Below are 13,319 nucleotides of genomic sequence, written 5' to 3' on the forward strand. Positions count from 1 at the left end.
ATCAATTGACTTTATAGTTGGGAGAGATCATCAATTCATTGTATTACGGAATCTAAACAATTATCTATTCTTCACGTTTATATTCATCACATTGAATTGACTTATAGTCGGAAGAGATAATAAATTCATTGTATTATGGAATATAAACGACTATTTATTCTTCACTTTTATATTTATCATAATCAATTGACTTATAGTAGGGAGAGATTATCAATTTATTGTATTATGGAATCTAAACAATTATTCATTCTTCACGTTTATATTCATCACATTGAATTGACTTATAGTCAGGAGATATCTTCAATTCATTGTATTACGAAATCTAAATGATTTTTTATTCTTCACTTTTATATTTATCACAATCAATTGACTTATAATCGGCAGAGATCATCAATTCATTTTATTATGGAATCTAAATGATTATCTACTCTTCACGTTTATATTCATCACAATAAATTAACTTATAGTCGGAAGAGATCATCAATTCATTGTACTGCAGAATCTAAATGGTTATCCATTCTTCAAGTTTATATTCGTCACAATCAATTAACTTATAGCTTGGAGAGATCATCAATTTATTGTATTACAAAATCTAAACGATTATCTATTCTTTAGATTTATATTCATCACAATTAATTGACTAATAGTCAGGAGAGATAATCAATTCATTGTATTACGAAATCCAAACGTTTATCTATTCTTCACATTTATATTCATCAGAATCAATTGACTTATAGTCAAAAGAGAGCATTACTCATCATATGAAGGAATCTAAACTCAATTTTGAGCATTTTTCTTAACAAAAAAGAAATTGAGATTTTTTGAATTTCATTTAACGTTGGACCATTTATGCTGTAATCACATTCGTTTGTATTCAATAAACATAATTTTTTTTATCTTTTATTCAAAAAATTATATTTCGTTAGGTAAATCAGATTACATTTATGTCCCTCTTTTTAATGAAAAATAATTAATGCGAGGCGATGTGTATATATTTACTATTTTCCAAATCTTTTGATTTTTCAGTTAATTTAACGCATCGTTACTATATTTGTTAATTATGACACAACATTAATTATTTATTTAATCTAATCTAAAATAAAACATTACTACAAATTATTAAATTTATAAAATAATGAATAAAGAAGAAAGCAAAAAACAAAATAAAATACTAGAAGGGGGATATATACGAACTTATATGTAACGACCCATTAGGTCGTTTTGAGTACGAGAGCTTTTTATTTCACAAAAGACTCAATTTGTAAATTTTTAATGGGTATTTTGGACTATTTGATAACTACGGTTATTTATTTGAGGGGTAAATTTAGATAATTAATTTAGTTGATGGGCTAAATTTATAATTTATTTATTACCCTATACCACTTTATTTATTAAAATAAGATAAGGGTATCTGTCACTTTTAATACATAAGAGTTTTAGGAAAAGAAATTAGGGCGAGAGAACAAACCTTGTGCGGCATCACGAGAAAGAACGGCCCTGCAGATAAAAATACTTTCTGAGAAGTATGAAATTTTGCCTTAGATGTTGATAGCTATAATGGGTCACTTTCATAATGTTATTTGTATAGAAACAATGAAGTTTCACTTTGAAAAGGTGTTGCAATGGGCTATAAGGCATAGCCACAAGTTTGACTTGTAATCATGGCAATAATGATGGCATAATGATTAAGGATAATGATTAATATAATATTGGATGGTATTTAGGAGTATAAGATGCATGGTTATTTTGTTTCCCTAGTCCACGCTATTGGCTTGTTGCTTTAATGGTAATTTGGGGTTTTCGTTCTGTTCCTTCCGTGTTTTAGCTACATTATAATTCAAGTTTTGGCATAATGAAATAGGTAATTAAATATTAGGTGTATTGTATTATATGAATATCATTAGGTGAGTTTTGGGTCTAGACTAGACATATAATAATATTGGTGTCTAAGAATTGGTTTGCTTACGAATATTGTATATTTGATAGATTGAAAATATTTTGAGGCATTGAGGAAAGCAAAAGCATTGGAGAATTAGCTTGCTTGACTTCGGTTCTTCGGTTGAGGTAGGTTATGGTTTATTCTATATCATAGATAGACTCTTAATAGTGATTGATAGTCATTGAGTAATGTGTGAAGTTTACTATGCATTTAATTATTGTGGTTTAGATGGCTGATATATTGTTGTGATTGGTCTGAAATTCCAAGACCGTAGAATTCATAATCTTGAACTTGCCCTATCAAAAATGGTGCCTTGAATAAGGAAGACTTGATAAAATATTGTTAATAAAGTGGAATGTGATAACAAAGAATAATAAATTAATTACATTTGGATCAGGTGTCACATTCTGATAGGGTATATTTGGATCGGGTGTCACATTCCGACACGGTATATTGGATCAGGTGTCACATTCTGACACGGTAATATTAAAGAAAAAAAATACTAAAATGACTTAATATTACCCAATGTCAAATAACTCATTTTCCAAAAGACCGTGGTGTGAAGGCTTGGGTCCTCATGTATAATTTTGATATTATTGACTAATTGTGTAATGGTTCATTGCGTTGTTACTTGATCTTGAGCTTGTTGGTTGCCACATGTTAAGTGTTATGGTTGATTTCCCGTTATTAGTTTCTGCATATTGATTTCTATTTTGAGTCGGCCGATGATACCTACTCAGTACATGTTGTCATGTACTGACCCCTACTTGTATTTTTCTTTGTTTTATTTTTGGAGTGCAGCGAGTGTTCCATCGACTTCGACTCGACCTCAACTCTAGCGAGTGTTCAACACATCAGGTTCCAGGGTGAGCTATTCATTCTAGCTCGTGTTAGGTTCTCTCGGGCATGGCATGATGTACTTAGTTTCAGGACACATTAAGTTATTTATTTATTCTAGTGTTTGATATTTTCAGATTTAGTATTTTAGAATTAGATGTCCTTAAAGTGATAACTTTTAGGTTTTGGAAAAACGTATCTAATACACTTTAGTGGTTTTATTATCTCTTACTCTCATAAATTGAGCTTCCGTGTTATTGTGATATTTTATAAGTTGGGGTTTGTATCATTGGTTCTCCCACCTAGGAGGTTAAGTATGAGTGCCACTTATGACCCATTTTAGGTCGTGACAATCATACATCAAACATATTTTTGGGAAGAGAAACACTCAACATATATCAGACAAGAGTAATAATGATTTTCTCGAATCACGAGTTCAAGACAGCTCCGTTGATTTTTTTACCATTTGTCTTCCACTTACCCCTTCTTTCATTTTCTTATTTTTTTACTCGTAATTTTGATAAGAAAAAATTACTCCCCTAAATTCTGATACTCAATAATATCATCTAATATATTAGTAATATTTAAATATTAAATTATATCTAATAATATCATTATATATATATATATATATCATTTTTATCTTCTTTTTTTTGTGTGAGAAGAAAAAAAAACACTAAGTCATTGTTTGAAAAACCACAATGTAATTTGAACTTGGTGTAGTTGAATGTAATTATACTCTTTAAGATGTTTGGTAGACCAAGTAATTACCTTCTCTATCCTATATTAGATAGACACTTTCTATTCACACGGTGATTAAAAAATCATAAATAAATTTTGATCAACTTCCTAATGCCATATTAATTATAAGCCTTTGTTCATATTAATTAGTCTCTTGAAAAAATAAATTTTGGATCTACCATAAAAATAAAAATTGCAAACACTAAAAAAAAGAACTGAAAAAATACTAAATATCTAATTTTTAATGTTACTTTAACTTTTTACCTTTTGTCAATATTTAAATTTTAATAGTAGTTAACTATGTTATAAACATAATTTATACTTTAATTTATAGTTAATTACTTTTAAATTAATGGGATGAGTTTTAAATTTGTACGTAATAGATATAAAAGGAGAGAATTCGATGAAAAAAATAATATACACAAGGTGAAACTCCACTTTTTGAAGAAGAGCCATTTGGATTTGAAAGAAACACTGCTCAATGAAAAAATCTTGGGATGTGAAATTTGACCTTGAATAGGGATTTAGGATTATTTACTAGTGATTTTACTTTAGAAAACATTTTGGGTACAAAAAATAATTAAATTAACTGATCTATCCTTTCCATCCCTCTTTAATTACAAAATAATCCTAAAAAGTGTATTTGTGCCAAATAGCATTACTCGATTGTGATTTGTGTGTTCGGTGAAAACAAATTGAAAATTTGGGGCAAAAAACAAGTAACTGGGGTTTGTACTATTAATAATAATTGTGATGAAGTGACAAACTGTTTTTCATTATTAATTAGACGTCTTAGATTTTATTCATATAAATTTAATCAAAGTTTAACGTGCTCTCAGAAAAATAAAAAAGAAAAAGTCATAGTGACGTTTGTACTAAACGATTTCTCTGCCAATTTGGAGCCCTAGTTTTCTGTTCTGAACTCTGAACTCCATCAATAACGCAGGGGATAGAACAAGGCGAAGCAAAGTACAATTCAGTAGAAGAGATCAGAGAAAGTTATCTTCACTGAGAATTACATACAGCTACAGAAGCCTAGCTATGCCGGACTATGAAGCCAATGGAGAAGACATAGACAATTACGGCTTTTCTCCCCTTCCCAAATCCAGAAGCAGCCATGGCGGCTCTAATCCTGATGATTACACCGACTCCAAGCCTCAGGTACTAAAATTCTCTCTCTCGCTCTCTTTGACCATCCTTTTTCCCATACCCAGCATATGTATTTTCTCCTTCTTTCCTGGAGATTACAGGATCCACTGAAACAGTCGAATTAGCTTATCTGTAGTAAGTTTTCCCCATGACTAAGTGTTCTGCTTGAGGTCTAGGCAATAACCTCAGGCTTGAATCTCCACTACAAAAACTCAGTAGCTCCCGAACTAAGAGAAAAAGGTACCCGATCACTTTTGAGAACGCTTGAAAGCTCTCATCTTTTTCTAGAACAACAGAATCAAGGGCATGTTTTCCCAATACATTTGTTTTTTGGGCAGTAGCAGGTTTCATGGTTGGTTAGTGGAGGCAAGCCTGTTCAGGAAAAGTTTTCCATAGTTGTGCTTGTGGATGATAGCAGGTTGCTGGTAAATTAGTCGAGGCAAACAGTTTATCCAGAAAAGGGGGGAAAAGTGATTGTATCTGAAAGGTCTGATTTGCGGAGGGAAGTGTTATGTGGAATGGATGGATGATTTTGTTTTGGTGATTCATAATGATTATATTAGAGGTCAGTTATGAGTATTGCTCCTTGAACTGTGTGAATCATTCTAATGGTGAGCATTCAAATATTCTAGGCTGTTACTTTTTTTTTTTTTTATGACAAGGGAAACCCGCAACCGCTATTCTTTGGATGCGCATAGAGTAAAACCCCTCTCCTATGCAATAGCTCGCAAACCACATAGGAGAGGTAACCCGCACTAGGCAAGCCCGGTGCGACGAGCGTGATCCAGAAGGCAAATCCCTTACTTTCGCTGGCAAGGGGTTTCAAACTTAAGCCCAAACCACTGTGTAGGTGCTATCTGCTTGATGGGATGTGATTCATGAATATTCTGGGTAATCAGTCTGTGGGTGGGTTGGGGGGGGGGGATAAAAGATGGATGCTGCAGCTGCATAAACAGCTTGTCTTGCACATCTCTTGAATTCTGAGAAAAACTTCTTCATCCCTGCAGGGATAAAATTTTCTAGGTGACCCTTCTTATGTAGTTCTGCTATGTGAATACTGTGCACCCCAAAGGACACTCTTGGGTTTTTGAACGTTTCCCCATAGTTTTAATCAGGTTGCTTTTTTAGTATTAATTTTGCTGCTATAGTCTTCTGCCATCTTTCAACTGTTCAGTTTCAGTCTCAACTGTTATGATTTGACCCTCAATATAATTCCTTTTCCATCTATCTCCAAAAAAATATAATTCCTTTTCCATCCTTAGCTTTGTTTTCATATGTCTTCTAGTTTCCTTTACTTGCTTATTAATATAATTCCTTTTCCATCCTTTTTATATTCATACGTCTTATAGTTTCCTTCACTTGTTTTTATTTTTACTTGTGTGTCCCTTCCAGCATAGTTCTCGTGAGTACGAAAAAGATAGGAGCTCATCAAGAAGCAGGGAAAAGGATAGGGAGAAAGGGCGTGATAGGGACCGGGGTAGGGCAAGAGACAAAGACAGGGACAGAGAGAGGGAGAAGGACCGTGATCGTCATAGAGATCGTAGTGATAGAAGGGAAAGGGAGAGGACCAGAGATAGAGATGATGATGAACGTCATCGAACTCGAGATTATGACAAGTAAGAGCTTAACATTTTTCGATGTTAGTATTTATATTGCTTTTGCAATTTCACTTTGGCTTTATGTTACTGTTATGAGTCGGATTCAGACTTGAGGATCATGTTTTATGATCTTTAAATTTCAAGTTGTTGTTGAGTGGTAGTGGGAGCATGCTTCATTTTTAGTTTGTGATATATTAATAATTTGTTTTGCTTAAGGCAAAGAGATCATGACAAAAATAGAGAGAGTCGGCCTAGACACAGGTCTCGCTCAAGGGGTAGATCTGAGCGTAAATCAAGGTCTCGATCTCGTTCTCGATCCAAGAGGTTAGTAGTCAGAAAATAATGTTTTGTGGATCATTAAATGTTATATTAGCAGTCTGGTTTTAGTCATTTTATTGTTGTTATTAATTTATATTTTTTCAGCAAAAGGATCAGTGGTTTTGATATGGCACCTCCTACCACTGCAATGTTACCTGGTGCTACAGCTGCTGCAGGTACTTGTTTCATCATTAAGGTTACAGCTGAAATTATGTTGATAACTGCCATTTTTCTTTGACATAGTGTGGAAGTTCATATCAAAATGCATGGTTACGTTTTGGTAAGCTATTGTCTCTTTAACTTCCACCTATATTGGTATTGAGTCATGGTATAGATTGGCTGTTTTGGTTTCTTTATTGTTTACTTGGTGAAGTAATTCCGAAACTGAGGGTTTTTGGTTTCTTGTTTTGTTTGGTGTTTGTTTGTTTGTTTTGTATGTCTTGTCTTATGTCCTAAGAAGGCAATGTTGGGCTACTTGCCCCACTGTGCTGACAATGGGTGTGAACCGACTTCTGTAGCTTTTATGTACAAGGAAGAACCAATACAGGTCTTGTTCATCTTCATCCAGGAATTGCCTGTTTGGTAGTTACAAATATTTTCTGAATACACTGTAAAATTTCCTCTCCTTATATTGTTATACTTAGATTTCTGAGTACAAAATTCATTTATTCTTTCAAAATCATTTTAAAAACGGAACTGTTCTTGTAAATACTCACTCTCATATTGTTTAAAGTATGTCATGATGTCATTTTCAACTGTATCTTGGTTATCTCTGCAGGTCAAGTACCTGGGACCAACCCAGCAATTCCAGGAATGTTGCCTAACATGTTTCCTTTAACATCGGGCCCGGTATTGTCGACACTCCCTTTTTAGTTGTATGGATTCAGTGCTACTTTCAATATTCTCATATATTTGTTCTCTGATGGAGTTGTGGCAGTTTGGAGCTCTTCCTGTTATGCCGATCCAGGCAATGACACAGCAGGTTCGTAATTTGTTAGTAAGCTCATGGTGCGGATGAGTTCCTCTTTTTACCTAAAGTATTTCCTAACTTGTGTTATCAGGCTACTAGGCATGCTCGACGAGTTTATGTCGGTGGACTTCCTGCTACTTCAAATGAACAGGTACCAGACCATGCCCCACCAATCTCATGAAGTAGTTGGTCTCTTTGACATTTCCAAATAAAGTTTATATTTTGAAACAAACTACATGAACACTCTCCTGTATTTTTTGCATAGTAGTTTTAGCTGTTTCTTATATTTTCATCTTTTCCCCCTTCAAATATGTGAGATATTATGGGGTAAGAATTACTTTGGTGCAAATTTGGAATTTCTTGTGACTTGACTTTGGCTGTTTAAAATTTGGCCACTCAAATTTGGGAAGTTACTTTGTTTATTTTCATGTTTTGATATCTTTCCGAATCACTTTGATATTTTTATTATGGTTTAATACTTCTTACATTTTATGGATGTAAAATTTGTTGCACCCTTTTTTTTTAATCATTACAACTTTGTTTCTTCTGTTTTGTTGTCTACATAGTATGACATCGGTAGTAATACCTTTCTTACTGTTACTTCTGTGAAAATCTTTCCTAGGCATTTCACTTTTTTCTACCACTATTCTCTATGTTGAAATAGTATGTGGTGATTTTCTTAATGGTGCTCAGACTATTTGAGTTCCACATTTGAAGAATTTATATTTTTATAATTTAATAATTTTCTAGTAAACTATCATAGAACCAACCTCATTTCATATCCCATTAGTAATATTTCTAACTAGGGAACTTATCTGCACTTCGTTCGGTCGTTAATAAACCTATTAAACTTGCAATTTTTTTTAATTAAAAAAATAAAATAAAAAATCGTGTAAAAACTTAAAAAAAATTGAGGAACTCACAATGTAAACTAAATCTAAATGAGAGGACCATTACACTACGTAGTGGAAGAAAATCGACATAAAATGAAAAATATTAATGTGATTAAAAATATATCTAAAAGTTTAACTTTAGTGATGTATGGACATTTAGGGTCAAAATATTTTATTAAATATATAAAACACAAAATTTGGCATTGTCATGCGCAAATCTCAAGAAATTCAAATGAATGATTGTATAAGCTTACCCATCGATTTATTTTATCCTTTTACATACTTCGGTCATAACATTTTTTCCTAAATATAATTTCCTTCTTAGTATGGATTGATCTCTTTTGTAGTAAAATAATTGATCATTGATTTTTCTTATCTTTTTTATTCAAATTATAAAACATTCAAGTTTGCATATGATGTATATCTATCTTGTTCACAAGAATTTTATCCATATAAGAGTTTTCTAAAATTAGTTTTGATTAAGAATTGATGATGATCGTAATACATAAACTGGAGATTTAAAGTTGCATTTGAGTCATCACAATTCACTCACTTTTTTAGAATATACTTACAAATCAGAGTCACCACAATTTGCAAGTAATTATTGCTGATACTTTTCCAAGAATCAGGAGAAGAGAAAACATATACTCCCCCAATTTATGTGACACTTTTTTATTTAGTCAGCCTAAAAAAATGTCACCTTGCTATAATTGAAAACAATTTAACATTATAATTCTCTTTAATGAAATTTTAGACAACAAATTTCAAAAGTCTTTTTTTTCTTCTTAAATCTTGAATCAAGTCAAACTGTGCCACAGAAATTAGGACGGGAGAGAGTATATAAAAGCATTATACCAAATTCTCAAAAATACCTAATCGCTATCAAAGTATTATAGGATATTGTTGACCAAATTAAACTATGATAACTCAACTGAGATAATGACTGCATTTATATTGTAACAAAACCTTATGAGATATGATTTCGGAAAGAGCCAATGTAACTATAAATGTCTAATTACAAAATAAACTTATCTTAGAAATATCAACACGGCCACGGAAGTATAACGTTCCTCTCGGGTTGTTAGACTACAGATGAAACTATGAAACTATATCGGTAGCCATATCTCTGGCAATTTACTTCTGGAATACAATATATATATATATATATATATATATAATGGAAGAACAACTTCATGAAAAGAGTGCAAGAAATCAAACATACATGTAAACTCATTGATTAAATGAAAGAATACAATCTTGGGGTGGGGCTTCTTATAAGATGACATGCCCGCTCTCTTCCTTGGCTCACCGTTGCGACACCTTAATTTGATTTTGCAAGGGGAGGGACGCCGCACCTTCCGGAATGAACAAATTTTACAAAAGAAAATGAGATTTTAGCTGATTTTGGATAGTAATAGCTGTGTATTGTCTCTCTATATTTCCCTCGAAAAATTATGGAGTGGGAGAATTGCAAAATAAGAGAGACTCTGCTCTTCACTTTACCTTACACCTAACAAATGTGTGTGTGTATATATATATGCAGCTGTGTCCATCTACTTGATTGCCAAAGGCCATGGAATACAAAATGCTAAATCAGTGTATAACGGATAACCAAATTGATGAATCATAATATATATATAGTATTAAATGCTATTGTAAAATGCAAAGAATGGAAGTAGTAACCGAAAAGCCCATTGATGACAGCTTTTTCTGCGTGAATGTGTGCTTCTTATAGATTTTTAGGCATCTGCACATTAAATTTGATATAAGAAATAAGGGAAAAAAATCAAAAATAAGAAATAAAATCCAAATAAACCAGAAAAAAGATAAATGTCAATGTTAGCTAATGAGAGGTGCCGCATCACTCTCTTATTATCCAGCTTATATATATATATATAGATAGATAGATAGATAGATGTCAATTAGTTGATACTTTTTTTGAAGAATTTTTTTGCATGTAGTTCAATTTCTTGTATGATATTTTAAACATTTTTTTTGTCATTAACTTTCAACTTTCTATCCTTTTTTTCTTTTGACTCTAGCTTCATTTTTGTATTATAGAGGCCATATTCTCGTTTAATAGAAATACATAAAAGTTTATCTAAATGAAGCTTGTCTTCCTGTGTTCTGAAGATATTAGTATTGATAATTCTGATAATTATAACTTTTGTGTGATTGCACATTTTCAAAAAGATCACTGTACTAGCATTTTATCTTCATGGTCAAGGTTGATTTTCTATGACCTATGTCTGATATTCCTCTCATACATATCTATCTTGACACACTGATTCTCATACAGTCTGTTGCGACCTTCTTTAGTCATGTTATGTCTGCAATTGGAGGAAATACTGCTGGTCCAGGTTAGTTTAAAATTTGCTCTCCTTTGTCGTACACGTACAACTTAATTTACCTTTCAGATGCTCAGAGTGTTGTTGGGATTTTCAGGTGATGCTGTTGTTAATGTCTATATAAACTATGAGAAGAAGTTTGCTTTTGTTGAAATGAGATCTGTAGAGGAAGCTAGTAATGCTATGGCATTGGATGGCATCATATTTGAGGTACCTGAATGTGTAATAGCTGATCAAGTAGTTTTGAAGTTTTAAAGAAGCTATACTTTTTACCTCTTATAGTTGTTGTTGGTTTATCCATTAGAGAGAAAGCAAGGATGTAGAAAGATTTAGTTTTAGGGATATGCAACTTTTGTCTGTCCCTCGAGTCTTGTTTAGTCCAAGAAAATTTTGGGTGCAACATCTTTTATCCCCTTCCCGTTATAAGAGCTGAATATCCTTAAACCTGTTTCTTCTCTTTTTTTTTTAATTCTTTATTATCATTGCTGGAGCTTATCAGATGTTATTGGATAATTCATTATCAAAGTTTCATTTTTTCGTGTTGCATCATATCAAGTAAATGTCCCTACTTTCAACTGACTGCTCTGTGCTTCTGTGTGCGTGGTGTTTTTTGTGCAGGGTGCACCTTGTAAGGTCAGAAGACCCAGTGATTACAACCCTTCTCTGGCTGCTACTCTTGGTCCTAGCCAACCAAACCCTAACCTCAACCTGGCAGCTGTTGGATTGTCCCCAGGTTCTGCAGGAGGGCTTGAAGGCCCTGATCGTATTTTTGTTGGTGGTTTGCCCTACTATTTCACAGAAGCACAGATTAGAGAGCTGTTAGAGTCTTTTGGTGCACTTAGAGGATTTGATTTGGTCAAAGATAGAGAAACTGGGAACTCAAAAGGCTATGCCTTTTGTGTCTATCAGGATGTTTCCGTTACTGATATTGCTTGTGCAGCTCTCAATGGGATTAAGATGGGTGATAAAACCCTTACTGTTAGGCGTGCTAACCAGGGTACAACACAACCTAAACCTGAGCAAGAGAGTGTATTGTTGCATGCGCAACAGCAGATAGCTTTGCAGGTGAGACATTTCTGTGCTCTCTAATTCAATTTTCCATTTCTTAGGATTTGATTTCATAGCAACAATTGGGCTGCTCACATCTTAATGCATTTTTTTTACAGAGACTTATGTTACAACCTGGTGCATTAGCCACAAAGGTCTTGTGCTTAACACAAGTTGTTGAGGTAGATGAGCTCAGTAACGATGAGGACTATCAAGATATATTAGAAGACATGAGAACTGAATGTGGAAAATTTGGTGGGTACCTTTTTCCCCTTGTTGTGCTAAGCATATGGCTTAAATATTGTAGCAATACTTTGTAAAACGTCTTCCGCTTTGATATATATTCTGCAGGTTCACTGCTGAATGTTGTTATTCCACGTCCAAGTCCTAATGGTGAGCATGCACCAGGGGTTGGAAAGGTAAAAATATATGTCTACAGATTTCTTAGTCTGGGTCATTTGAAGTTTATAAGTTGTTAATAGTGATCCTGTATATTTTACAAGGAAAGTGATACAACTTGGATCTAATGTTCTTTCCAGTGACCATCTAAAAATGGCTTGCAACTTTTTTGAGGAGGCTTTTCAGTAAGATTAGTTATAACTTCCTCAAATGACGGCTGTTTTCAGCCAATTCAAAGAAGGGGGTCCAATCTGTTGGATTGATTCTTTGTCAATGTCTTGCTTTTCTTTTCTAAGATGCGGAACTGCTAAATCGTTTGTGTACCTTTCAGGTATTTTTGGAGTATGGAGATGTCGAGAGTGCCAGCAAAGCTCGGCAAAGCTTGAATGGAAGAAAATTTGGTGGCAACCAAGTTGTAGCTGTCTTCTATCCAGAAAACAAGTTCTACGAGGGGGACTATGATGGTTAGTAGTATCCTCTTAAGTTGTCAGAAGTGCTCAGCAAGTCTTATGACATGGGGATTCTTGGAAGGCTTATAGAATTAGCGTCTTGGACTAGTGCTAGAAGTATAGCTCGTTTCTGTTTTCCTTTTATCTTTTTCTTTTCGGAGCATTGTTGGTTTTACTCTGAATTATATCATCCATTTAGGTTGGATTTATGTGTTGCTGGTGGTAGATAGGTTTGATAGTCTTAAACATGAAGACTTTGGTGCTTGTCCAAACAGTATGACAATTGATGCAAGTATACACTCTGGTCTTCATACTATTTTATTTTCCGCCAGTGAAAATCCTGAATTCACTTGTTTATTCTCCTATTCTTTAGTTTTTATAATTTCTGGTTCACGTAAGGAGCAGTAGTATCTTCTAATTTTTTGTGCTAACAACGGCTACCGAGCGTGAGAGTGCTTGTATTCTTCTTCACTCGAAATGAAGGGAGTTGCCAGCTACCCGATTGACTTCTCTATAGCAATATCGAGTTCTAATGTCATGTATACTTACTAGAAACGTTATCTCCTATTCTTAAATAACTAAATTTTGAAGGATATAGGAGTCAGTTTCACTTGGAAGGAAGAAACTTGAC

The 13,319-nt window shown here is 33.5% G+C and overlaps 1 protein-coding gene across 2 annotated transcripts; it reads left to right on the top strand.

Moving 5' to 3' along the window:
- The first annotated feature begins 4,351 nt into the window (after positions 1-4,351).
- Positions 4,352-13,033, top strand: LOC129872882 (splicing factor U2af large subunit B). 2 transcript variants are annotated; one of them, XM_055947827.1, is made up of 13 exons: positions 4,352-4,678; positions 6,059-6,282; positions 6,481-6,588; positions 6,688-6,758; positions 7,361-7,431; positions 7,520-7,564; positions 7,644-7,703; positions 10,745-10,805; positions 10,891-11,003; positions 11,412-11,858; positions 11,960-12,095; positions 12,192-12,259; positions 12,571-13,033. In XM_055947827.1, the coding sequence occupies exons 1-13, from the start codon at positions 4,559-4,561 to the stop codon at positions 12,706-12,708; spliced, it is 1,662 nt and encodes a 553-aa protein (XP_055803802.1). In that variant the 5' UTR covers positions 4,352-4,558; the 3' UTR covers positions 12,709-13,033. The 2 variants fall into 2 exon arrangements, with proteins under 2 accessions (XP_055803802.1, XP_055803803.1); XM_055947828.1 differs by lacking the exons at positions 4,352-4,678; positions 6,059-6,282; positions 6,481-6,588; positions 6,688-6,758 and adding exons at positions 6,813-6,862; positions 7,040-7,129.
- Positions 13,034-13,319: the final 286 nt, after the last annotated feature.

The sequence above is a fragment of the Solanum dulcamara genome, chromosome 11, assembly GCF_947179165.1.
Source record: "Solanum dulcamara chromosome 11, daSolDulc1.2, whole genome shotgun sequence".
NCBI classification, from domain to species: domain Eukaryota; kingdom Viridiplantae; phylum Streptophyta; class Magnoliopsida; order Solanales; family Solanaceae; genus Solanum; species Solanum dulcamara.